The 25432-nt window shown below is 40.5% G+C and overlaps 2 protein-coding genes across 2 annotated transcripts; both read right to left on the bottom strand.

The window, feature by feature from the left end:
• Positions 1–5375: 5375 nt before the first annotated feature.
• ythdf1 (YTH N(6)-methyladenosine RNA binding protein 1) lies at positions 5376–12563 on the bottom strand. Its single transcript, XM_034695953.1, has 6 exons — positions 12196–12563; positions 11779–11806; positions 11162–11256; positions 9425–11056; positions 8228–8272; positions 5376–6881 (listed from the first exon to the last, which is right to left on the bottom strand). Exons 1-6 carry the CDS (start codon positions 12223–12225, stop codon positions 6867–6869), a joined length of 1845 nt encoding a protein of 614 aa, XP_034551844.1. The 5' UTR covers positions 12226–12563; the 3' UTR covers positions 5376–6866.
• Positions 12564–14556: 1993 nt separating this feature from the next.
• Positions 14557–25292, bottom strand: zgc:100920 (uncharacterized protein LOC445241 homolog). Its single transcript, XM_034695708.1, has 8 exons — positions 25196–25292; positions 25029–25107; positions 23242–23379; positions 21865–21945; positions 18822–19019; positions 15548–15608; positions 15354–15424; positions 14557–15237 (listed from the first exon to the last, which is right to left on the bottom strand). The coding sequence occupies exons 1-7, from the start codon at positions 25213–25215 to the stop codon at positions 15369–15371; spliced, it is 633 nt and encodes a 210-aa protein (XP_034551599.1). The 5' UTR covers positions 25216–25292; the 3' UTR covers positions 14557–15237; positions 15354–15368.
• Positions 25293–25432: the final 140 nt, after the last annotated feature.

The following is a 25432-nucleotide window of genomic DNA, read 5'->3' as shown; positions in this document are numbered from 1 at the left end:
CCTAACCCTAACCCTAACCCTAACCCTAACCCTCATCATGACCCTAACCCTAACCCCCTAACCCTTACCCTAACCCTAACCCTAACCCTCATCATGACCCTAACCCTAACCCCCTAACCCTAACCCTTACCCTAACCATAACCCTAATCATAACCCTAACCCTAACCCTAATCATGACCCTAACCCTAACCCTAACCCTCATCATGACCCTAACCCTAACCCCCTAACCCTAACCCTTACCCTAACCATAACCCTAATCATAACCCTAACCCTAACCCTAATCATGACCCTAACCCTAACCCTAACCCTAATCATAACCCTAACCCTAACCCTAATCATGACCCTAACCCTAACCCTAACCCTAATCATAACCCTAACCCTAACCCTAATCATAACCCTAACCCTAACCCTAATCCTAACCCTAACCCTAACCCTAATCATAACCCTAACCCTAACCCTAACCCTAATCCTAATCATAACCCTAACCCTAATCATAACCCTAACCCTAACCCTAACCCTAACCCTAATCATAACCCCAACCCTAACCCTAACCCTCATCATGACCCTAACCCTAACCCCCTAACCCTTACCCTAACCCTAACCCTAACCCTAACCCTCATCATGACCCTAACCCTAACCCCCTAACCCTAACCCTTACCCTAACCATAACCCTAATCATAACCCTAAACCTAACCCTAATCATGACCCTAACCCTAACCCTAACCCTAATCATAACCCTAACCCTAACCCTAATCATAACCCTAACCCTAACCCTAATCATAACCCTAACCCTAACCCTAACCCTAATCATAACCCTAACCCTAACCCTAATCATAACCCTAACCCTAACCCTAATCATAACCCTGACCCTAACCCTAACCCTAATCATAACCCTAACCCTAACCCTAACCCTAATCCTAATCATAACCCTAACCCTAATCATAACCCTAACCCTAACCCTAACCCTAACCCTAACCCTCATCATGACCCTAACCCTAACCCCCTAACCCTAACCCTAACCCCCTAACCCTAACCCTAACCCTAATCAGGACCCTAACCCTAACCCTAACCCCTAACCCTAATCATAACCCTAACCCGAATCATAACCCTAACCCTAATCCTGACCCTAACCCTAACCCTAATCATAACCCTAACCCTAACCCTAACCCTAATCATAACCCTAACCCTAACCCTAACCCTAACCCTCATCATGACCCTAACCCTAACCCCCTAACCCTAACCCTAATCATGACCCTAACCCTGACCCTAACCCCCTTACACTAATCATAACCCTAATCATAACCCTAACCCTAACCCTAATCATGACCCTAACCCTAACCCTAACCCTAATCATAACCCTAACCCTAACCCTAATCATGACCCTAACCCTAACCCTAACCCTAATCATAACCCTAACCCTAACCTTAATCATAACCCTAACCCTAACCCTAATCATAACCCTAACCCTAACCCTAACCCTAATCATAACCCTAACCCTAACCCTAACCCTAATCATAACCCTAACCCTAACCCTAACCCTAACCCTCATCATGACCCTAACCCTAACCCCCTAACCCTAACCCTTACCCTAACCATAACCCTAATCATAACCCTAACCCTAACCCTAATCATGACCCTAACCCTAACCCTAACCCAATCATAACCCTAACACTAACCCTAATCATAACCCTAACCCTAACCCTAATCATAACCCTAACCCTAACCCTAACCCTAATCATAACCCTAACCCTAACCCTAATCATAACCCTAACCCTAACCCTAATCATAACCCTGACCCTAACCCTAACCCTAATCATAACCCTAACCCTAACCCTAACCCTAATCCTAATCATAACCCTAACCCTAATCATAACCCTAACCCTAACCCTAACCCTAACCCCTAACCCTAATCATAACCCTAACCCTAACCCTAACCCTAACCCTAATCATAACCCTAACCCTAACCCTAATCATAACCCCAACCCTAACCCTAACCCTCATCATGACCCTAACCCTAACCCCCTAACCCTAACCCTAACCCTAATCAGGACCCTAACCCTAACCCTAACCCCTAACCCTAATCATAACCCTAACCCGAATCATAACCCTAACCCTAATCCTGACCCTAACCCTAACCCTAATCATAACCCTAACCCTAACCCTAATCATAACCCTAACCCTAACCCTAACCCTCATCATGACCCTAACCCTAACCCCCTAACCCTAACCCTAATCATGACCCTAACCCTGACCCTAACCCCCTTACACTAATCATAACCCTAACCCTAATCATAACCCTAACCCTAACCCTAATCATAACCCTAACCCTAACCCTAACCCCTAACCCTAATCATAACCCTAACCCTAATCATAACCCTAACCCTAATCATAACCCTAACCCTAACCCTAACCCTAACCCTAATCATAACCCTAACCCTAACCCTAACCCTAACCCTATCCCTAACCCTAACTCTTATCATTCTGCAAAAGTCAGTGCCCCAGTCAAAAGAGTAATGTCTGACATATGTAAACAGACTCTGGGCTCACCTTTAATAAAGTGACTGAGGCTTGCAATAACTAACCTCACAACCAGGGTGTTGTAGTGGGGGATAAAGTTGATTTGAGTCAGTTAACCAGGATAGTTTTCAGCATATATTTTAGTTTAATGCAAATAAACCAGTATTATCGCAGCAATGTTATATTATGTAGGGTTGGCTGTGGTGATGGGGCCCACTGAGACATCTTAACAGGGGGCCCAGAATTCCTGGTGACGCCTCTGCTCACAACGACTGAAATAATCAAACTGACAGGAGGAGGAAAATGTTTCATTGTGGTCCGGTTTCAGCACCCCGGTCAGCGCATCACACAGCCCGCAGTGTTCCTTTCATTTCCGTCTGCAGAGATGGAAAAACGTAAAAGAAATACATGAAATATTATTAATGTGGTCTGCATTAACTGCATTCAGCGTTTTGATAGCAAAATCAACGTCATGACGTTTTTGCTTCAGCCTATGAGGACCTGGGATGAGAGACGCACGCAAATCAGCACGGTGAGCTTTTTGATGTAGAGAAATATCGCATGTACAATAAGAACAGAGATAATAGTATTTGGTTGTTTTATCGTGAAGGTGTGCGTGGACCGAGACGCGTTTTTATCTGTCGTGCGTAAAAAAAAACTGACTGGACTTCATCCCCGGGCCTGGTTCTCCTGTCTCCTCCGATGATACCAGCCTCTGTGGACGGTATTTTTTGGCCTCCTTTCCCCTCCATCTCCATCTCTTAAATCGCATAACGCAGGATGTTTCCACTGGAGGAGAGTGTGACCTGATAATGAAGCTGCTGTGTTGCGGAATGAAGGCGCGCAGCTGCATGCGCCCGAGCTGGACTCTGGGAATTAGGCATTTTATTCATGGCGTTACTTGAAGCTCCTGGAGGTTATTACTAATAAAGACAAGAAGAAAGGGAGTATTATTAAGAGTATGTGTAATTTCTGTTGAACTGATGTAACATAAAGATCGCATTGGAAGCGTTATGATGCCCTTGCAGTGCGTTAATGGCGTCCGGGTCCAGCGTATAGTCATTGGTGTCTCGTCTTTTTTTTGGGCATGTGTGTGTTTCTAATTAAACTCCCTCAAAGCTTTGACGTTCCTGGATCAGACAGCAGGATTACCACTCCTCGTGTTCACGGCGGACCTTGATTTATTAGCCATACAATTAAGGCACGCGGTGAATGCCAAGAGAGGAATCACACACTCACACACACACACGTCCTGCATCGTTTATGAAGATGGAGAGATTTCAAGCACCAGTGAAAAGAAACAGGAAGGACACCTGGCTGTGCTTGAACAAAATACTGCCTGTTTTCTGTCGACTTGTGCCCAAAATGTGACTGAACTCTTATGATTTCCACACACATAAAGCAGATGGGAATGCTTCTGGTTGTGTGTAAATGGTTTTGGAGGATCTGGTCTGTAGTGAGCCTTTACTAAAATCCATGTTTTGGTGATACAATGAATTTAAATTGCAGCTAAGTCACGAAATAAATCCTGGTTTACAGAGGGAAGACTCAAGCTGTAATGCTGATTAATCCAACGCCCCCTGAGAAATTGATAAAGTAACCTGAATAATTTTAACACAAAACTATCAAATGTTATCTCAAATGAATTCATATGCTGCTTTTCATTCTTCTAAATAAAAATAAAGTGGATTTCTTTTGGGTTTTTAGAGGACCAAATAATCAAATTGGAGCCGCCATCTTGGATTCTAGAAAATGGGTACCCTCTTCCTTCTTATTACTTTTCCAAACCTAACTGATGGTAACATATACAAATACATAAATAATAAACCTCTCCACACTTAAATTGGTAATAAAATGATAGTAAAAGTAATAAATACTCACAGTTCCTTTTGGTGATGGTTTCAGTTTTCTTAGTGTCACACTTAGACTGTGAAAAGCATGAATGTGGTCTCGGTGTTGTCATCCTTTGTTGGTTTCTGAAGAGGGGTTCTGGTCACCATATTGGGAATACTGACTCTTTTGGTCAACCTAGCATACTGGACAAAAAGGTGGAGCTTGTGCTGGGCTTTTCAGACTAGTGACATTGTACGAGTCAACTCAGCCACAGTGCTAATGATACAAACCAATACAGAATTCTAAGTTCTAATATCTTTTAAAAAAATCCCCCCCTGTAAGTTTGTACTAATAAAAAAATGAGCTACCAATATTTTTTAATTTATTTTGTACCAAGCTGTAAACGTGTTTGTTTCTGCTTTTAAAATGGGCATCTTAATACAGCTATATATACTAGTGGACACTCAAGGAACTGCAGTTTCTTACACTTCTGTACTGGCTTCTTTTTCAACAATGCTTGCTCTCACCTACAGCCAAATCCCCAAAGAAAGTCTGTTAGCTTCAATTCAAACCAGGAAAAAAAATCATAACTGAAATAAAAGCTCCATCCATTAAAACACTGTTATGTTTGTCCTTTCTGAGCTACTGTAGCAACACAGCTGTGCAGCATGGTGGACTTCCTGTATGAGACCGGCTCTCTCTGTAGATATAAAGAGCTCATTCTCAGGGAGAAGAGACACAGTGAATCTTTTCATGTAATAAAGAACTAATTAAATCAAACTCACGATATTACATTGCATTTTTTTTTTTACAACTCTGCAAATACATTTAGAGATCTTTACCACTGAGCTTTCAGGAACAGAATCATGTTGTGACTGAGATTTTGCAGAATTTATAATTTGAAGGGTTTTTTTTCCCTTTTTGAATCAATGGTGACAAAACCAGAAATCTCTGAAATAAATGTTGTAATATTGATTTTTTTAAAAAAGCATTCATCATAATGAAAAATACATAAAACCAGTGACTACAGATAAGTATATCTTTAATAATGAACATGATTAAATCTAAGAATGTGATGGTGACCTCTGATACAATGGATATTTAATTCAGGGGTGACTTAAAACTTTTTTTGCATAAATTTTCTATATTCTGATACCAGTAATATAACTCTGATTGCTCCACAATCATACTCCCTCTCTTTTCTTTCACTCCTGCATACACACAATACAGCAAGCAATTATTTTTAGAAAAAAAAAAGTCACAAACATATATCATATAGGCTAGTCTCTGGGTTTCTCATACACTTGACAATAAATCAGTTAAGTATAATGCTACAGTTAAACATTTTGAGGCAATCTCAGTTAGAAATGCCGGTACATTAAAGCTTACATTGTCTGAGGATGATATGGACAGGTTATAGTGATGAAAATAATGAGAATGCCGAGATTATAATTATGTTAGGAAGAGACTAAACAAAGAAAGAGAAAACAAAGTGACAGGCCTGGCTTGAGTTTTAAAAGCATCACATGCTACATTTCCTCCAGAATTTCATAACAGAGACCTCTGTTGTAATAAAAGAATCTAGCAGGGGATCAGACTGAATTCTTGTGTTGATAAAAACTGAAACTCATACATTAAATTTGTATTTCCATCCTTAGAATGAGAAAGAGAGGGACCACCTTTAAGAGCTTTTGATCTCTAGACATCTTTTCCCTGAATCTCTACCGCTGACATTTTTGAGGTACAATTCTGAAAAAAACAATACTGATTTAATTTACACTAACGCTGAAAGAAATGTTAAGGCTCCACTCTGCAGAGAGACATTTTCTCCACCTAAATTTAAATCATTTGTAAGCCAGGTGATGCATTTCTCAAAATATTGTCTAACAGTTACGCTCTCTAACATCACGATTATGTCTATGCAAACAGAAACTTTCAGTGTACACATTCCTCCACCAAAGTAAGACACCCCTCAACATTACAACTTAAAAAAAACTAAACAAAAAGAAAGGGGCGTTAAAGAAGCTTTTTTCTTCTGATAATGTAAAACACAACTGGCCACACACAGATAGCAGACATTTGTCAATAAAGTGTTGTTCACTCGTTAAGATTAACCGATACAAGCACTTAACATTTCTCCAACACACAAACCACAAAGTGAACAGTCACTGAATATCAGCAGCATGTTGTCAAGAGATTTTCAAAAACAGACGTGCAGATATTTGTTACTTATATTTAGTCAAGAATGCAAGTTCCAGGGTTAGCAATAAAGATTTATAAGGCTAAAAAATACAGACAAAAAGAAAATATATATTATTGAAGCGATTCAACCGGTGGAACGAGCTTCATCCCTGCACGCATCTTAAAATAAAAGGGGACCAGGAGCAATGGGGGGTCAAAAGTTTGTCGTGGGGCCAAAGTCAACAAATTAAATAGAAAAAAATATTAGTTTCAATTTCTTCATGTCCTTGTGATTTTTCCTTTAAATCTAAATTCCATCAACTGCTGTCTTCTGTTTACTTCTGACGATCCTGGAAAGGGACAAAGAAGGGAAAAATGGGATACTTTTAATATCTTATAGCAACAATTTTGATAACAAGAAAGCAACATTACAAAATTAACAAAGAGCCAGGACAGGTACAGACAAGATACTGTAAATTGAATCGTTTTAAAAATTCCTTTGTGCCAATCTCTATCAGAAATTGAAATAGCCTGTTACGGTTGGGACAGTGTTATGGTGCTCTCTCTCTAAGAGTATGCTATGTGTTGTATGACTGTGTATTATTTATTTTATTTTTCTTATTTGTGTTTGTTCTTGTGTCATTGGGGTGGTGTTTTTAAAAGAGCAGGTAACATGTGCAGCACTGATGTCAAAGACAAATTTCCCAACAGGGACAATAAAGGACATCGTATCGTACTGTGTTGACATGCTGTTTTTCTTTAACCTAATTAAAATCATTCTGGTTAGAGATTTTAAACCTCTTTTTTATTGTACACTAAATAAAGTGATCTGATGAAGATGTGTGTGTGTACTTGAATCAAGTATTAATCTAAATAAAACCATGTTGACATGCACAAAGTTGTTCCACCGGTCTAATGTTGCAACAACAGAAGAAGATACTGTTCCCTCCGTCTGTTCCTGTTGTCAACCAACACCACTGTCACTGTGTCATTGTCCATAATGTGTTATGAATAAAGTTTTTAAAAAACAACACATCATGCCTCTACACCAGAGATTGTGTTCTCCTCTTCTCTCACCTTAGTGAATCTGAATGTCAGTATTATGTTCATTAATCAATTTATTTACTTATTGATCTATTTTTTTTCTCTTGAACATGAAGAAGTTAAACAATCCGGTCTTCTTTTAGAGTCTCTAGTAGAAACGTTTTGTAAATTCAGACGATAACAAAAAGGGGAAACTCGTCACTTCATGTGGAACCAGGAAGAAATGATCGGATCAGATGATTATGTGGTTTATGATCCAAACATCAAACATCATAAACCATGTCTGTTCTGCATGAGGAGTTTACATGAAGCAATCTTATCCTGATCTGGCTACTATTTGGATCCTAGTTAACATAATATGTTCCATAAATCTACTTTAATGCAACTACACCAGGATAATTTGGCAACATGGTGTAAACATTTCTGTCCTAATTACTGATTTTGACTCAAAATCTTCAGTACATGTAAAGAGGTTTGTCTTCGGTGATGCACTTGTTATGTTAAGGCTAAACTGATAAGTTCATACATGTGATTTTGAATACATGTTATAGAAAATATTCATCAATATTCCCAACTCATCCTGCCCTGATAAGGAGAGAGAGAGAGAGAGAGAGAGAGAGAGAGAGAGAGAGATTAAGATAGCGGACATTACCTGATCCATTCGGGATCGGCTCTGTATCGAGGCAGGTTCATAGCTCTGTAAAGGAAACATACAAAGCCTTATTAAAACCACAATATTTAAATATTTCATCCAGAAAGTACAAAAAAATGTCAAATGAATGATGAATGGAAACAAGAAGTGACTGCACAAATGTTTAAGGCCCTGTGTCAGAAAAAGGGGGATGGTATAGTCCGTTTTTGTCCTAAAGGGAGGTCAGTCTGACTTTTTCGGAGAGGACAAAATGATTAAAAGGAGAGATGACATATCAACAACAAGCTTAAGTGTCCCTGAAGTCGTAATAAGGGCCACTTTGCTTCATACAGCAGCTTCTGCAATATCAGACGTTTCTTTCTTCAGTCAAACAACGTAAAACCACCTGAGTTAAAATACATCATGATGTTACTCTGAGCACTTTGACAGAGAGATGACAAATCCCATAAGATGCCTGAGCATACGCCTTAGGTCTGCATAGCCCTGTTCCTACGCAGAAGCCTATGCACAAAACATGTTGTGCACCACCTCAAAAATCTAACAATGAAACTACCCAAACGGTGAGCCCTGTGATTGGTCCATGGGGCAGCCTTGAGTTTCCTACATTTAAAACATTCACAGAATCCCTGTACACTGACTGTGCACTTATCTCCTCTGATGTCTCCTCTCTTTTCTTCATTCTAATAATTGCAGTATGATCAACAGCAACATTTATTAGCTCTAACTTAACATGATACACTTGCAGTCGCCATAGTTCCCTCTGCACAAACAAACAGAGAACGTAGCAGGAACTGAAGAAGGCCATCTGACTAGAATAGAAATCCCCCCGGCCGCCAAAGTATTGCAAGTACAAACAAAGCTTTAAATACTTGAGTCTGATGGGTATAAAGTCATAATAGTGGTCTTTAATTCTGAACAGTAAAAGCAATGCCAGGGATGACCAGATCATACGTCATGTCAATCAATGCGCTGAAAGGAGCCCAGCACATTGCATCTCTGCCTGTCGAAACTGTGGCAAAAATGTAGGGTGACCAAAACCCCTTTGCTTCATGTCCGGGTCCTGCTCACCCTGTCAGGATTCTAATTTGCATAACCACGTGTTTATTCGTTTTTTAAAAGCAAAAGATTTACTTTAAAACAGCTTCTTAGCGTCTCCTCTAATTCAAAGCATAATGTGCTCAGTCTAAATGTTATTACCTTCTTCACCACCTCCTCCTCCTCCTGCTTCTTCTCGTAGTGGGAGAAGTCATCAAAGATGGAGGTGGTGTGTTTGTACTGGGCGATGATCTTCAGCACCTGCTTCGCCTTTTCCAGAGGAACCTCTTGGGTGTCACGTGAGTTGGTGACTGGCTTGTTGTCATTGTTCTCCAGGCGGATGTGACGCAGTTGGCTATTTGGCACGTCCTTAACAAACAACCAGTTCACATCAAACTTGCCCTTCCACTTGTCCTGCGCCCAAACGCCTGCGCTCGTTCCGTAGTCCACTGGCGAGTGCATTTCAGCCACGCCGCAGAAATGGCCGCTTCCGTTGACACTGAACAACAAGTAGACCGGGCCTTTGGCGTTCATAGCTCTGAAGGCCGAGTCCAAACGTTTGTTGCCGTGCTCCGTGCTGCACCAGATGGAGTACTTGATGGAGCGGTGGATGTCGTCCTCAGAGTAGCTCTTGATGATGAACACGCGTCCGTTTTTCAGGTTCCAGTCAAAGTCCTTGGGGTTGTAGCTGTGGGCGGCTCGCAGCTTCTCCAGCACCGGGTGGGACTCTGACCCCGACTCCGAAGGAACACCGCCAACCCCTCCACCTCCGTTACCAACACCACCGCCGTTAGAGGAGCCACTGCTGTCCAAGCTTCCACCGCCATAGCACAAGTTGCGGTTGCGAGGGGCTACCCAGCGGGTCTGAGGTGTTGGGGCAGAGTTGTGGTTCTGGTAGGACTGAGGAGGAGGTGGAGGACCTGGCATGGTCATCTGCTGCACCAGGGACTGGGCAGACTGTATGGACTGCTGGAGAGGGGGTATGAGGCTGGCAGCGTGGGAGTGAAGCTGAGGCTGGTGCTGGTGGTGATGATGGGGGGGCAGAGGAGGGGCCATTTTGTTAATAGTCCCTTTATTATCCCACGTGTCGATGTCCATGCTATGTTTAATGGCGACTGGAGGTAGACCCCCTCCAGCTATGGGCGTTCCAGGTTTGTTCTTGATCTTTTGTTGCTGCATCTTGGCAGGTTTACTCGCGATAGCAGCCCACGATGTAGGTTTTGGAGGGGGCATTCCTATTGGTGTGCCGCCGTTGCCCGTGGCAACAGCTGCAGCTACACCGCCACCACCACCGATCACAGAGCCTGCACTCTTCACACCAGAGCCACTTCCTGTCACATCCCCTCCTATTTTTAGGCCCAGCATGCCCTGCTCCAAGCTATTCATACCTGGAGCCTTACTCAGGGTGTCACTATGGAAACCAGTTTGGCCATCAGGGACCAGGGTGCCTCCCAGAGAGCTGGGTGGGTAGCTGTAACTCCCCCCGTAGGCTGAGCTCTGAGTCTGCTGGCCCTGAGAGCCGCTGGTGCCCCAGGCGGAGAAAGCAGGGTTCTCTGGGAAAAAGTTGAACCTGTGAGGATAGATGCTGCTGCTGAGCCCCCCTGGCTGTCCAAACACCGTGTCATGCATGAAGTGGTGGTCTCCATTGCTGAGGGGCGCATAGGGTGTCAGGTAGGGAATAGGTGGGTCGCCTCCTGTGGACCAAGGAGCCTCACTGAGAGGGTAGGGAAATCCAATGGAGGGGGCGTAGTAGCTGGACAGGTAAGGATCCGTCATGGACTGATAGCTATTATTCTACAGAGAGGGAAAGAATTCAAGTCTGTTAGGACTAGAGGAAGCGTTTAATGATGAGTTTTATTTCCTGTTGTGGAATCACAAAGGCAGGTGGGTGTTGTGTACCTGATTAGACTGGCTGGTGAGATAAGGCTCAAAGTCATTGTCATGGACCGTATCCTTCTGGTGGAGGGAGCCATTCTGCACAGACACTGGAAAGGCTGAAATAAAATCAAACTCCTGTCAAAGCTGGACATCAGATATCAAAGAAATACTTCCAGATATCTTTATAGGGCTTTAACTTATGATGATATCTGCTTTCCAACAGCTGTAATAGCAACACAATAACACTAAAAGCAAACAGACTGCATATGAAATCCCCAGAGAATTAACACTGATGTTAAACAACTATTGTTTAGTATTTCAACACAATAGAGAACAGTTTTGCTGTCTGTATCTGAGGAGTTGCATACTGGATTAGTGTAACCTTTAGAGCTGCTGACCTTTTCAATGTGGGACGTGTTTTCCTGAGATAAGCTATTTCCTACATAATGATGTGTATTTATTATTATTATTGCATACAGCTATAAAACAAACACTGAAATGTGTAATGACATGCAGGCTTTTCAAAAAAAATATGTGCAGATTGTTGTAATTTCTCTGTTGACATGATGGCAACAACAGCAGATTGAGTCAAATATGTAAATGTGCATTATCTTTATATACAGATATGTTCCTCTTACCTTTGCTTGCATCTTGTCCTTTCGATGTCTTGGTGGTCATATCAAAGATGGGATGCATGTGATAGGAAAAAAAAAAGAAAGCTTGCATGGGTTTCTAGTGTTTCACAAAGCATCAAACATCATCCTCGCTGCACACTGATTATTAAAACGCCGTCCTTTTACGCACACCTTACGCACAGTAAAACGCTGCTGGATGGTGTGTTGTGCAAACATTTCCCAGTCAGGTGTCTACTGGTAGCTGTGGTCCAGGCCTTTAGTAACCAGCAGAGACCCATTTCCTTGCTAACCTCCCCTCAGTTTGCTAACTAGCTGCCTTAGCTGCTGATGGTGGCTGATCGTCGTCAGAGTGGGATGCACACACATCGCACATCTCGCCTCTCTGAGGAAATCAAGACCCCGAGTGTGAGCTTCTCTTACCTGAGGGTCGATGCTAGCGGCAGACATCATTCATCCAGCAGCAGCAGGTGTTGTGTTAGACTGAAGCCCTGACGTGCAGTGTGTGATGAGCAGACTCGGCTGAGAGGCTAATAGCTGGAGAAGCTGCTCCGCGGGACTTTGCTAACACTTAAACAGAGTTAGCAGTTAGCCGGAGGAGTCACAGCTCGGTGCGGACAGTTTGCTTTTCGAAGCCCTGCTGGCGCTCTAAACTGTCCTGTCGACATTAATCCAGAGGGGCTTCAATCCGCTGCGACCCCCTCTCCGTTAAATTAAAATCCAGTCAGCCTCGGTGGCCCAGCTCATTTGCCCCAATGGCAGCTTCATCCGGGCACTGAGGGAGGGAAATGACGTCTGTGACGTAAACGACGCATGATCCAGAGCGCGAGATCGCTGTATTCTGTTTCATGGTTTTTCATTCTGATACTTTTATTTATTTATAACCTTTATTTAACCGGGAAATACTCATTGAGGTGAAACATCTCTTTTCCAAGAGAGTCCTGGACAAGACAGGCAGCAGCACAGTTACAGAGTTACCAGTGGCGGAGCCAGACAGGTTTGACTTGGGGGGCCAAACTGGGGCACTGACTGTTGAAGGGGCGGCCAGGCGTGGAAAACAAACTTAAGAGCTTACCCCGAACCTAGGAGGGTTACTTCCAATAATCACATCTACTTTAACTTATTTTATAAATTAATTTAAAAAATATTACATTTTTGTAGATGTCTAACGTTGACATTAAAAATGTAACGGTACAGAGTATCAACATTTAAATCTGCTAAACTGAACTCTTTAAGGACTCAAAATAAAGATGATTGTCCAAAGTCAAAGCATCAACAAAAATAATATTCAAACACAAAGAAACTAGTTTCTCTGCAGCTTGTTGAAACACAACAACACAATAGCTGATTTCAATTTAAGTAATGCCTCTGACATGGCAAATAGCCAATCATGTTTAAGAATTTCAGGGTGGCCACAGGGGTGGCCAATCAGTTTTCAGAGGTGGCCATGGCCACCCCTGGTCCCGCCACTGAGAGTTACAAATAGACAATACACAAATAGCAGACGCATACAGAGCCGTGGGAAGTGGCTTTAAGTTGGGGGTGCTGTGGTAAGAGGTGCAATTTTTTTTTCTTTTTGCATTTAGGTTACTTATGCAACTGATAGGCTATAGCGCACATACATTTTATTTTTATTTATCTGGTTTGAATTTCAAGAGAACTATTCATTATAAATTCACAAATTGCAACTTCCATACCCCGTTGTACAGCAAAGAGCATACAAGCCAAACCTGGTAAAACAGGCCCAAAAGGCAGTAAAGCGCATTGAACAGAACTTATCCAAATACATTTAGTTTTTAAGCAGGCACACACACAGGGCCCATACATCGGGTTATTTTGAAATTAATAATTATTTAAAATTGCTATAATTATTTCTCAAATCTTCCTCAGGCATTACATTTTCAGAAAATAATACAATGAAAGAAAAAACTGATTTATTGTGTTAATGTATTTGTTTTAACTTATTTATGCATCCAGAAAAAATTGCATGATGCCTTTTCCAACAGTGGGTGCTGCAGCACCCTCAGCACCCCTACTTCCCACGGCCATGGACGCATATGCAGTTGTGCTCATAAATTTACATTCCCTGGGAGAATTTATGATTTCTTGGGTAGTTTCTGTTGTCTTTATGACATAAAAGAGTAAACATAGATGTATGATTAAAATTTTGCTTCACCCAACCACTAACCATGAGTGAAAATAATTTTTTTCTCTTATCATTCATATTCTCTGAAAAATGGCCGAAAAAAATCACAAATTCTGCCAGGGTATGTAAACTTATGAGCACAACTGTACAACTACACAACAAATACCTCCAGAAAAACAGCATGAGTTACATTTAAAGAAATATCTGCAGACAGATGCATCAGCCTACAAGTCATTTAAGGACCACTTTAAAGCATTCAAAGTTATCCGACCACAAAGTTTCAGATCCTTTTGAGGACTATAAAGGACTATAAAAGAATATTTCTTATCTGTTGAGCTTTCGGAATCAAATCAAACAGAAGAGGCTTTAATTAGTCATGTTTTTGCTCAAGAGAAAGACAGGTTATCAGAAAGTCCTGACGGAGTCCTGAGGAAACGCTACATTCAAATTCATGCTAGTTTTCCGTGACTACCAACCCTAGCTTTAAGAAGCAGCCTAAAATAAAAATGATAACTCTATATGACCTACAAAAGCAAACGAGACCATCATTGGAAATATATTTTTTTTACAATGTTGTCTCCATTAATGCCTGAAATCACTGCTGCAGGGTAGGTGTCATGAGAGTTGCAGAAACAGCCTTATTTGACATTTTCATCTTTATTTTCAACTCTCAGTGAGTACTGCATAGGGTTGGAAGATACTACTTACACATGTATAGAAAAAAACAACAGAGAGATACGACATACCCTATGTACACAAAATCACAACAAACTGAAAGCTCCTTACAGGACCTTCAAACTAAAAAATACTGAGAAGTAGTCCATCACAGAATGTATAATAGATGTGGTTTATTTAACTGTATTGCACCACATTTTACACAAGTTGGATTAATTACTTTCCAGCTGAGATGACTTTATAATTTACACATAAAAAAAAACACATACCAAGGTTCTACTTCTTAACATCTTCCAATCACATTTTCTTAATACTGTAGTGCTTAATATGTAATGATATCTATCTGTCTCTCTCACACACACGTGTATTCAAACTCACAGTCATACGCACAGAGGTAGATCTACAGAATGTAAGGCCTGAGGAAAAACATATTATAGCTTACACTTTCACACAGTGATATCCTGGGAAATCCCCTTCTTGACTCATGCAGTGCATAGAGTGTGTGCACAGTGAACTTCAGCCTCTGGGACGGATGTTTTGTTGACAATAAGACCACAGTGACACTCTTCTTAAGTAGTCTCCGCTTCCGCACATCTCTTTTGTGGCTTCTCCTCAACTGTTTGACTTTTGTGTTCATTTGTAATCTAAAACAAAAATGTAGAAAAATACATCACAGTGAGGTGTTCGAAAAGTAAGATGGAAGACTCCAGAAAGAACAAGTGCCAAATAGATAGACTGACAATCATGCCATTAAACCTACCTGCAGTTCTTCACACTAGAAGAACAACTGAGACGGTTTGGATGGATGATGAAATTCACCAATAAAATTAACTACAAAGAGCAGGAAAAGAACAAATACAAATACATGATACAAAGCAAAGAGTCAAATGTGAAAAGAAAAACAAGATAATTAACAAAATTATATCTTTTTTCAATCATCAGGATCATACTCACAGCTTTCTTCCTCAGCTGAGGAAGTGCTGACGATGTAGCAGGCGTACACGAAACTCAGGAGCTAGGGACAAGAACACAAAATGGATCACACTCAATCTCTTGAAATAAGCCAGTTTGGTTTCTTCACTGGGTCTTTCATGATTTAAATGTGTAAAGCAAAGCTTACTTTAAAGACATTTGTAGAAACATCATATGAAAGATTTTACAAGACAGTTTTATCACGTGTGTAAAGAAATGAATTCACAGGAAACTTGTGATTTAAAAAAATAGTGACTTAAATTATTTCCCATAATATTTATTGTGGTTTTTTTAGGTGCTGATTGGGGTCCAGAGCTGCTGCACCATGTATTGAATTACATGGAGATTACTCTAATCACACTTACAGAACAGAAATAGTTCATATTCACTGCTGTTGAAGTTAACGGCTGAGTGCTGCTAATTTATTCACTGATGTAATGGTTACTTGTTGTCTGTTGCTTTGTCTTTTTCTTTGTGTGAAACTTTTATGCTACTGTCTTGGCAAGAACTCCCTTCTAAAAGAGATGCTGTATCTCAATGGGAATAGGTAAAATAGGTAAAAAATAAAGGTTGAATAAATAAATCTGCACACTTTAAAACGCATAACAGGCCGATGACACTTCAGGAGATCATTTCCTCTGAGGACCTTTGACTTTTCAAAGTAGATTTATGTCACAAATGATAAGAAAAAGTCTTTAGATTGATTAAATACATACCAGAAGCTAAATTCACTGCAGCAGACTTACCACCAGCAGATTTTGGTTTAATAATGCTGTGCCATTTTTAAATGGTCCAGGCCTCTTTGTTGCTAAGCAACAGTCCTTTTCCTAGTGAGCAGATGCAACATTAAAACAATATTACCCAGCTTTCTTACTCATCACCTGGCTGTGTTAAACACTTGATTGTGATTGGTCGAAACCCCCTGACAACGGTCGTTAATTCTGAATAGCACAGGCTACACAAGAGACGACCCGATCACACGTCACACAAATGAAATCAGTCTGTATTAAAGAGTTAGGGCATATCTATGTGAACGGTCTATGATTTCACCTCTTCCTGTTCACAACCTGATGAAAATATTATTTCCAATGGCAAGGCAACAAGAAGGAGGACATTTTCTATATTTGGGAGAGCACACATCTTCAGATCGGTGGTTGATGGCTGACCAGTGACCAGCAGAGAAAAAGGAGGTTAAAGAGCAGAGTCAAAAAGACACAATCAAACCAATCAAAACAGACATGATGGAGTCACATGGTATGGGCATTGATCATAGACTGTAAAAAATATGGACGTAGTATCCGTGACGTCACCCATCTGTTTCTGAAGAGCTGTTTTGAGACCAATCGGCTGCGGCAGCCATATTGCTTCTGTCGAGCCAGTGTGACGTAAAGAGGCGGGCTTTGAGCCTCCTAGCCAACAGCTGCAGTGTTCCCACAGGCAGCTGTGCCTCTCATTGGAAGACTGGTAATCTCAATATCTTCGAAATTGCCGAATTAGAAAAAAATTCACCCCCCTCACAGTGAGAGGACATCGAGAAATTAGCTATTCAGACTACACTCATCTTTTGTACCAGGCTGTAAACATGTTTATTAATGCTGCAAAGATCGTCTTTTCCCCATTCATGTGTATGTGACTTCCGGTACTTCCGGAGCCAGCCTCAAGCGGATCCTTGATGAACTGCAGCTTTTAACACTTCCGCATTGACTCATATTTTTAGACCGGAGGTTGCCGCTTGGCTTTGATGCTGTTACAGGGTGGGTTGATTGAGGAGAAAGTTACAGAGTGAAGGATCTTATGCAGGTGCTGCTGTTATCTTCTGCATGAGTTGAGAATGGAAATGGAAAACGCTCATGATTAGATGTTACCGTGAATAAAAATGCTACGTTTAATCTGATTTATATCGGTAAAGCAGGATAATGTTGAGCCTTTATTGTGAATGAAAATGATCAGTTTAACCTCAATTCAACCCGTGATGGCTGGTACGAATACTGTTGCCACTGAAGTGTTAAATATTGTCCAAATTGAGGGACTGTTTTATTAGCTGTATAAATCATTCTTAGATCAATAAGTCCTCTTCAGGTCGATACTTAGGATTAAATTGTTTGTATATTTGCTTCATAGCTCGGTAATAAGCAGTATCATGTATAGTTAACCAGTGGTTATGCAAAATAGAGTCTTGTACCTAAACTATTAATATGCTTTTCAATTGAAGTATTGTAAATGTAATCATTAAAGTATATCAGATTTAATTCTATTGATATTTTGGCTTGTTTGACATCACTGAATATAAACAGTCATGCATGCAGTATTTATAATTACCTGTTCATTCACTCAAGCCCCATTAAAGAGGGCAGGCAGCTTTATTTGTATAGCGCATTTCATACACGAGGGCAACTCAATGTGCTTTACATTAAAACATTAAAAGCATTGGAAACATTCAGACAGGCATAAAAGAGCACAATTAAAATGACAAATATGATAAAACAGAAAAGAAAAGGAAAATTAGAAATATATTAATTTAAAGTGGGTTAAAATAATCTAAGATAGGAAGGCAGTGGCAAATAAGAAAGTCTTAGTCTTTGATTTAAAAGAGGTGAGAGTTGGAGCAGACCTACAGCTTTCAGGGAGTGTGTTCCAGATATGTGGTGCATAATGACTAAACGCTGCTTCACCATGTTTCGTTCTGACTCTTGGGACTGAAAGCAGACCAGTACCTGATGACCTCAGAGGCCGAGGTGGTTCATAAAAGTACCTGTACTTTGTCTTATTTTTTCACACTACTCTCTTCTTCTACTCCAATATTGCGTTTATTTATTAGTTTTTTACTTCAATATATGTATCTGACAGTTTAATTTAATTTACAAATTCAAAGATGTGAAAAGTTTAAAAATATGATGTATTTAAACTAAACTGTCTCCAGATCAAAAACAACAGCAACTTACAATCAGCTGAAGAACACAAATTGAATTTGTATCCATGTTTGTAATACATGGAATTCATTTTTAAAAGCATTTGCTGCCTGTACTTTAAGTTATTTGAGTTTATGCTGTGTTGTTACTATTTAATAAATAGATTTGAGCACTTCTACACTTTCAGCACAATTCTTGTTACATATCCATGCTTCAGTTTCAGTCACACTTTCAATCACATCATGGTGTAAGTTCTTTTACAACCACTGGATGGGATGTCTGACACCAAACCGATGTGATTTAAGTGTTTATCTTTGAGTGTGAAAGCCAGCGGTGCAGAGACTCACAGAAACCAGGAGCTGGATGATGCAGTGCAGGATTTCAATGTACTGGTACTCCAACCAGCAGCTCAGTACTATACTCAGCTCTGGGTTCTGATGGTTCTGCCACCCAGAGGAAGGAAGTCCCTGTCTCTCACAGCCCGGCCCGTTGTCCCTCCACCAAGAACGATGCGACGATACTCCCAGGGTGAGCATGTCGCTGTCCTGTGAGGACAGAACAATAGACATAGATATGTCAGCTCTCAGGGTCTTTATGGACTAGGTGCATCAGAAAGTATCAAATCACAGCTATAAAAAGATGGAGGAGAAACCTGATCTGCAACATGGGTGTAGTGTAGATTGATGTGGTTTACAGTGTACATTGTCTATGTGAGGGGACCCCTGATAGGGAATTCTTCTGTAACTAAGACTTTAATGTGTGTAATTTCATTTTATTTGTCTTTTATGGCTAAAGATGGTAAAAAAAATCCTCAGCAGCAGCTGTGTGTTAAGCTCTCTGTACAGTTATAGAGATGTAATGCTAAATTTTGAGTCCTGGTAACAATTAAAGACTCTGACATAGAGGGTCCAGATACTGGTTGTATCAGACCAAGACCAGTAACTATTGCAAGATACAACTATTACCTGAAATTTTTTGTTATAAGCAGGTGTAGGACAAATAAAAATACCATAGAGCACAAACAGGACAAATAACAATAGATGAAGCAATATCACCAGTGAAGCTACATCATAACAAACTTTGTCAATAGAGAAACATTGTCCACTAAGGCACTTCAGTTATAAGAAGGCTGCTGTCTAATGGATTGTTATAGTACATTTTAAACATGACTGCTTTTGTAAAAAAACTTCTCCATCATTCAAACGAGAAAAAGGCAAGCGTCTCCCAAAAAAAACTATCATCACCATGATTCAGATCCTCTGGATTCTCTCCATCAGGATCTTAATTCCTGTGACGTTGTTTTACTTTGTGTTGAAATTTATACAAACCTGCCCTTTTGGCTTTAAAACTTGAGATCAGTACAAAATATTAACAGAGATGTTTAATAACATATTTGTCAAATTATGGCATGATGATTGAAAAGACTATATTTGTAAAACTGATGTCAGCATTAAAAAAAAAAAGTGTACAAACCTGAAATGCTAGAGTTACACCCTTAACTTATCTATGTTATATTTCTTTAGGTGTCAAGTGTAGTCTGAGGATGCTGGGTTGTTTAGTATAGAATGATGTAGTACCTAATATGGACAATATATTGTTTAGAGTATATATTTAGCAGCTACATACCCACAAAGTTTATTTGGATACTTGTGTAGGTAACAGGTTGTGGGATATTTTGCTCTGTCCCTGCTGTGCTCCTAGCTGTCTTTGTTTTATGTTTATGTTTTGTTTTATTTACAGAATGGTATGTCATCCTATTGGTCCAATATGTATGTATGTATGTTTGTATGTATGTATGTATGTATGTATGTATGTATGTATGTATGTATGTATGGATGGATGGATGGATGGATGGATGGATGGATGGATGGATGGATGGATGGATGGATGGATGGATGAATGTATATTTGTTAAAAAATAGAAATACCTCATACAAATAAAATTATAAAAAATTTAAAAAATAAATAAAATAAATAAATTAAATAAATAAATAAAATAAAAGTTTACTTGAGACATCAATTCAGAATAGAACACCTGGCATTAATAGATAACTATTTTAAAGCTCCTGTAAGGAATGTTTGGGTGGTGGAACTTTGGTGCCCCCCTGTGTACAAAGTGGAAGTGATATCTTTTCACTTATATCTTCCTGTACATGTTCAAGAAGCATTTAGGGGGGGGGGGAAGCATTTTGGATGTCCAGAGGACAATGGAAATCATTAAGAAAAGGCTGTTATGACTCCCCTGGTCTAACACCTTACCGCAGGGTGACAGGCAAACAAAATAACTTTAGATAAATATTCAGCCTCATTTCTAATGGGCATGTTTATTTGTTTTTGGTCATGTGGAGGTATCAGTATTAGTTCAAGTCTGTTTGATTGTCAGCTGAAAACTCCTCACAGGAGCTTTAAAGCTAGGTTTGGTAGTCTTGGAAAACCAGCATGAATTTGAGTGTAGCATTTCCTCAGGACTCCATCTAACCCCTCCCCTCCTCCCTCGGAGCTCCTCCAAAACAATTCCTACAGTGTTGACAGTTAGTGAAGGCATCAGGAGAGGTGTAGAGTGTGTGAGCAGGAGAGAGGAGAGACAAGAGGAGAAGTTCTTCATTCATTCAAACATTGATTGTTGCTTTGTTGGTTGGCGTGATCACGGCCGACAGTGACCGGTAAGTAAAGCTCAACGTGTTCACGAATCGGCTCGCCATCCCTACAGCGTCCGGATGGACGTTAAAACACACTTACTAAATGTCATTAGTTCTTTTGCTTGTCAGAGCCCCCGTGGTGAGAGCTTTTTAGACTCTGATCCGGACTACAGTCCTGAGCAAAGCACCTCATCGGGTCAGAGGGGACAGGCCCGAGGTCGAGCGAGAGGGGCAGTCAGTAGAGTCAGGGGAAGCAGAGGCAGGAGACGGGGAGTGAACGCCAGGGAAATGTACACGCAGGAGGCGGGCAGAACGGCAGGACAGGATTTGAATGGTTTAAAATTTTGGCACCCAAAAAACGGTGATTGGTTGGTGTTTTCCCAGGTTTACTCCGGCTGTAGATAGCAGCTTTTCTTCACTCTTTTTTAAGAACACATTATGTATTGATTGCCATCAGGACATAAAGATCATTTTAACCAGTATAACAAAAAGTGTATCTAAATCTGATTACCAACCCCAGCTTTAACTTTGTCAACATCCATCAAATACAGAATTAAATCAATATCTTTACTGCTGCACACACAGGACTTCAACAAGACCCTGTCACTTCATGACAGCAAAGATTGTGTATCTAACAACAGAGTGTACTATAAAGGAGCGTTTCTACACATGAGGGAGCTGAACACTGTGTTTACAGCTGAGCCTCTGTGAGCCTTTAATTATCCAACACTAAACACGACCATTAGACTCACCTTTGAAAGCCCTCCTAAATCCAGGTAGAGACAGCTCACAAAGACATTCCAGCCAACCCACAACATCGTCCACAGCAGGTACTGAGGAAACAAAGGCATTACATGAGAGGGCAAATAAATTAAACTCTTCACCACGGTCACTAGGTAGCACAGGGACTTGCTTGTTTTCATACAAATGTCCTCTCTCTGAATGTTCCTAAGATAAATCTGAGGCGCCACGAGATGATTCAGAGATAAACAAGGACAAACACAAACACAGTGTGTCAATTTCTCTAGACGTTATCTAAATGTTGCTCTTCTGAAGTCCTTCGATTGAAACAATCTGTGCTCATTTTGTTATGCTTAACTAGAGCTTCTGAAGGTTATTGCTGTTGTTACTGTTTATTTGTTTTTACAACGTTCAACTCTGCTCATGCTGCAATACACACACACACACACACACACACACACACACACACACACACACACACACACACACACACACACACACACACACACACACACACACACATCTCAGATATCCAATCAATAAGAACTCATTTTTCTCTGCGTGTTTGTGTTCTCTGGAGAAACTGATGTTCTCTTTTGGTTTTCTCGTGTTTATCTCATCATCACTGCTGCCTGCCCTTATTAAATGTCACACTCCTGTCACATTTAAATAATGTTAAATACAAACACACTGGTTGGTCTGTATTTAGGATGACGGTTCAAAAACCAACAGTTTTCAATCTTAACAAATAATTATCTTTAGGAAATATAGTTATTCATAATTTGCTGAGAGAAAAGAAGGGAACTTGATTTACTCTAATTTCTTTGGGCTTAAAATACAGATATCTTAGCTTAGCATAAAGAGAGCAAGCAATGGTAAAATCTTCATAAAGACCAGTGTTAAAATAGCAGCAGATTTTAACACTGGTGTTTATGAAGATTGTGTTTGCTCCTTTCTTTATTCTTACACACTGTACTGGGTGATTCTTTTTTCAATAACTCATTGTTTTCATAATATTAAGGCCAAGTGTTACACATATATTTGCATAATTAGGTGCCTGGTGAATTGATGGACAGGTGGGCTTTACAGGTTTAAGGCCCACTTTAGTTTCCCATCTTTGCCTGTAGTTAGATCGATCAAAAGTTAGGTTGAGTCAGCATCTTGAATATGGAAATGCTGACTCTTTGTTGAGCTAACGTACAGCTGGCTAAAGCTTTGCAGATGTGTCATCAATTCCCTAAGAGTAAACAAATAAGCAATACCCAAAACTTCTAACTAGTCTTGATGAGTTCAAGAAAGTTGTGGACCACTCGTTTAAAGCAACACTCAGTACTTTTTGTCTTGACACACTCTTCAGAGGATAGAAACACATCAGACAGTCCCCTCACCATAACAACGTAGCGTGTCCTGTACTCGATGACACCAAACAGGCCGAGGATGACCATGATGATGTGGAAGAAGTTGATCATGATGGGAGCCCACTGGTAGCCCAGGAAGTCAAACACCTGCCTCTCCAGAGCGGTGATCTGAAGGGTCAGAATGAAGCAGAGTTAGAGACCCGGCACATTGATGAATTATTAAAGACTCACAGCTGTGTCTCTGTGGTTTGTTGTTACAATGTTACAATGTCATTTAGCAGACGCTTTTATCCAAAGTGACGTACAAACGAGAACAAGAACAACACAAGCAAAGATCTAGACAAGAGGAAACAAGATCAGTAAGAGTAACAAAGTGCTTCAAGTCAATTTGGGTGCAGGTACTGCCAAGCAGTGTAAAGGCAATGCACTAAAGTAAGTAAGGATTTTTTATCTTTTTATTTTTTCAAAATAAGGAACATCTACAATGAAGCAACCAAACAATTTAAGACCTTCCATTATCATCATCAACAATTAACATCACCACAATAATGACCAAAGTACCAAGTGCTGGGTCACTCAAGAGCTGAACACAGATTCCCAGAGTAGAGCAGGACAGTGCGAGTCAACTGTAGCTGGAAGACATGATCTGCCACTGGGGACAACAGTGGAGAACAGTCTAGCTAAGTGCATAGTGCTTCCTAAAGAGCTGGGTCTTTAGCTGTCTTTTGAAAGTACAGAGGGACTCTGCAGATCGAATGGAGTTGGCCAATTCATTCCACCATTTAGGGGCAACAGAAGAGAAGAGTTGCATCGCAGTCTCTCATTTTTTCTTTCACAAGGATGTATTTCTCATTATTAGGAGTTGTCAAGGCAACTGAGCCTTTAGGGACAAGGCATGCTGGGTAAAGACAGACCTATTGTCATGATGTTATGTCCTCTGAGGTCAACGGCCCCAGTCTGTCATTGAGGGGGGCAGGGTGGGAAGCACAGAGGAGGAGGACAAAGTGGCTGCAGCCTTTCATTGTGGTGGTTGTAGTTGTGGGCGGCCACTGTGGTTTATAATCACCTTCAACCACAATACGATTACTTTTATCATTGTTTACATGAAATAGACTTTAAAATGCTGCAGATATTTCCTCTATCACTTTAATTTCCATTGTTTTAATTTATGAAATTTAAAAAAATAAAGCCATCATGATATCCCCAAGTGCATGGCGATGTTTCTAGACTCCTTTCTGTTGGTTTCAACAATCCAACACTAAGAAAAATAGTTACCTCAGCCAGAATATTAAGAAATCTGATGAAAGTTTAAATTGGAGGAGCTGAAATTAGTTATATTTGGCATTTCTACACAAAAAATATATATAATAATCACATTATTACTTGAAACATAACTTATAGACTTTCTGTTTATCTTAATTTTGGTGGTAGCTCTATTTTTCATGAAATACACTATTTGCAGTTGTCCCACTAACTTAAGTTTAAATGAAACTGTAAATCTAAGGTCAACAAGTGAAACACCAAAAAGGAACAGATATTCAAGTTAGTTTTGGTTGATATTTTTATATTGTAGCCTGCTTTACATATGGGGTTTCACATGGGCAAAGCCAACATTAAATCTCTACTAAGCGTTTAATAGGAACTTTCTTTAAAAAAAAAGTCTTTGTAAGTATTTAATTAATCACAATTAAAGCTTTTAAGAATATTTTGGAGTGTTTTTTAGAGTTTGAAGTTGCTTAAAGCCATCAGAGGTTTAAAAACAAAGGCTGGCTTGATGTCGAAGCATCATGAGTGTGAGAGAGAGATAAACATCTTACCAGCTGCACACAGCACAGGAGGATCAGCATGCACCGTGCCGAGCAGCAGCCCATCTTCTCCTCTCTTCTCCCGCTGGCTCTGATGAGGAGGAGGAGGAGGAGGAGGAAGGTGAAGTTACCAGTGAAGAGGTTCAATCTTAAAATTGGCTCAAACACAAGGGGAAAACCTGCGATGCTTCAGGTCCATTGCCAGACGTGGTAGTAGACGCACAGTGCACTTCACCTCATGAGGAAAACACGTAGGCTGTCCCTGCTGCGTGGAAACTACGGAGAAGGGGGAGGGGAGGGTGTATGAGGGGCGATTAATGCCACAACGAGCTGAAGAGGGGAAATCCCCAGAGACAACATCAACCTCAGGATCCTTCAGGGCGTTTTTGTAGACAAACCTATTTGTGATGCTCAGT

Source organism: Notolabrus celidotus, chromosome 11 (assembly GCF_009762535.1).
Source record: "Notolabrus celidotus isolate fNotCel1 chromosome 11, fNotCel1.pri, whole genome shotgun sequence".
NCBI classification, from domain to species: domain Eukaryota; kingdom Metazoa; phylum Chordata; class Actinopteri; order Labriformes; family Labridae; genus Notolabrus; species Notolabrus celidotus.
Note: the sequence above shows the minus strand (reverse complement) of the source record. Positions and strands in the feature narration are given on the sequence as shown.

What these genes read in the sequence shown, in the direction of transcription:
- ythdf1 (XM_034695953.1), bottom strand. Translation starts at nt 12,225, where the DNA reads ATGATGTCTGCCGCTAGCATCGACCCTCAG. An exon ending in CCGCTAGCATCGACCCTCAG is followed by an intron (nt 11,807 to 12,195) that starts GTAAGAGAAGCT and finishes ATGACCACCAAG; the next exon opens with ACATCGAAAGGACAAGATGC. An exon ending in TCACCAGCCAGTCTAATCAG is followed by an intron (nt 11,057 to 11,161) that starts GTACACAACACC and finishes CCCTCTCTGTAG; the next exon opens with AATAATAGCTATCAGTCCAT.
- zgc:100920 (XM_034695708.1), bottom strand. Translation starts at nt 25,215, where the DNA reads ATGGACCTGAAGCATCGCAG. An exon ending in GGACACGCTACGTTGTTATG is followed by an intron (nt 21,946 to 23,241) that starts GTGAGGGGACTG and finishes TTGTTTCCTCAG; the next exon opens with TACCTGCTGTGGACGATGTT. An exon ending in CTCAGCTGAGGAAGAAAGCT is followed by an intron (nt 15,425 to 15,547) that starts GTGAGTATGATC and finishes TGCTCTTTGTAG; the next exon opens with TTAATTTTATTGGTGAATTT.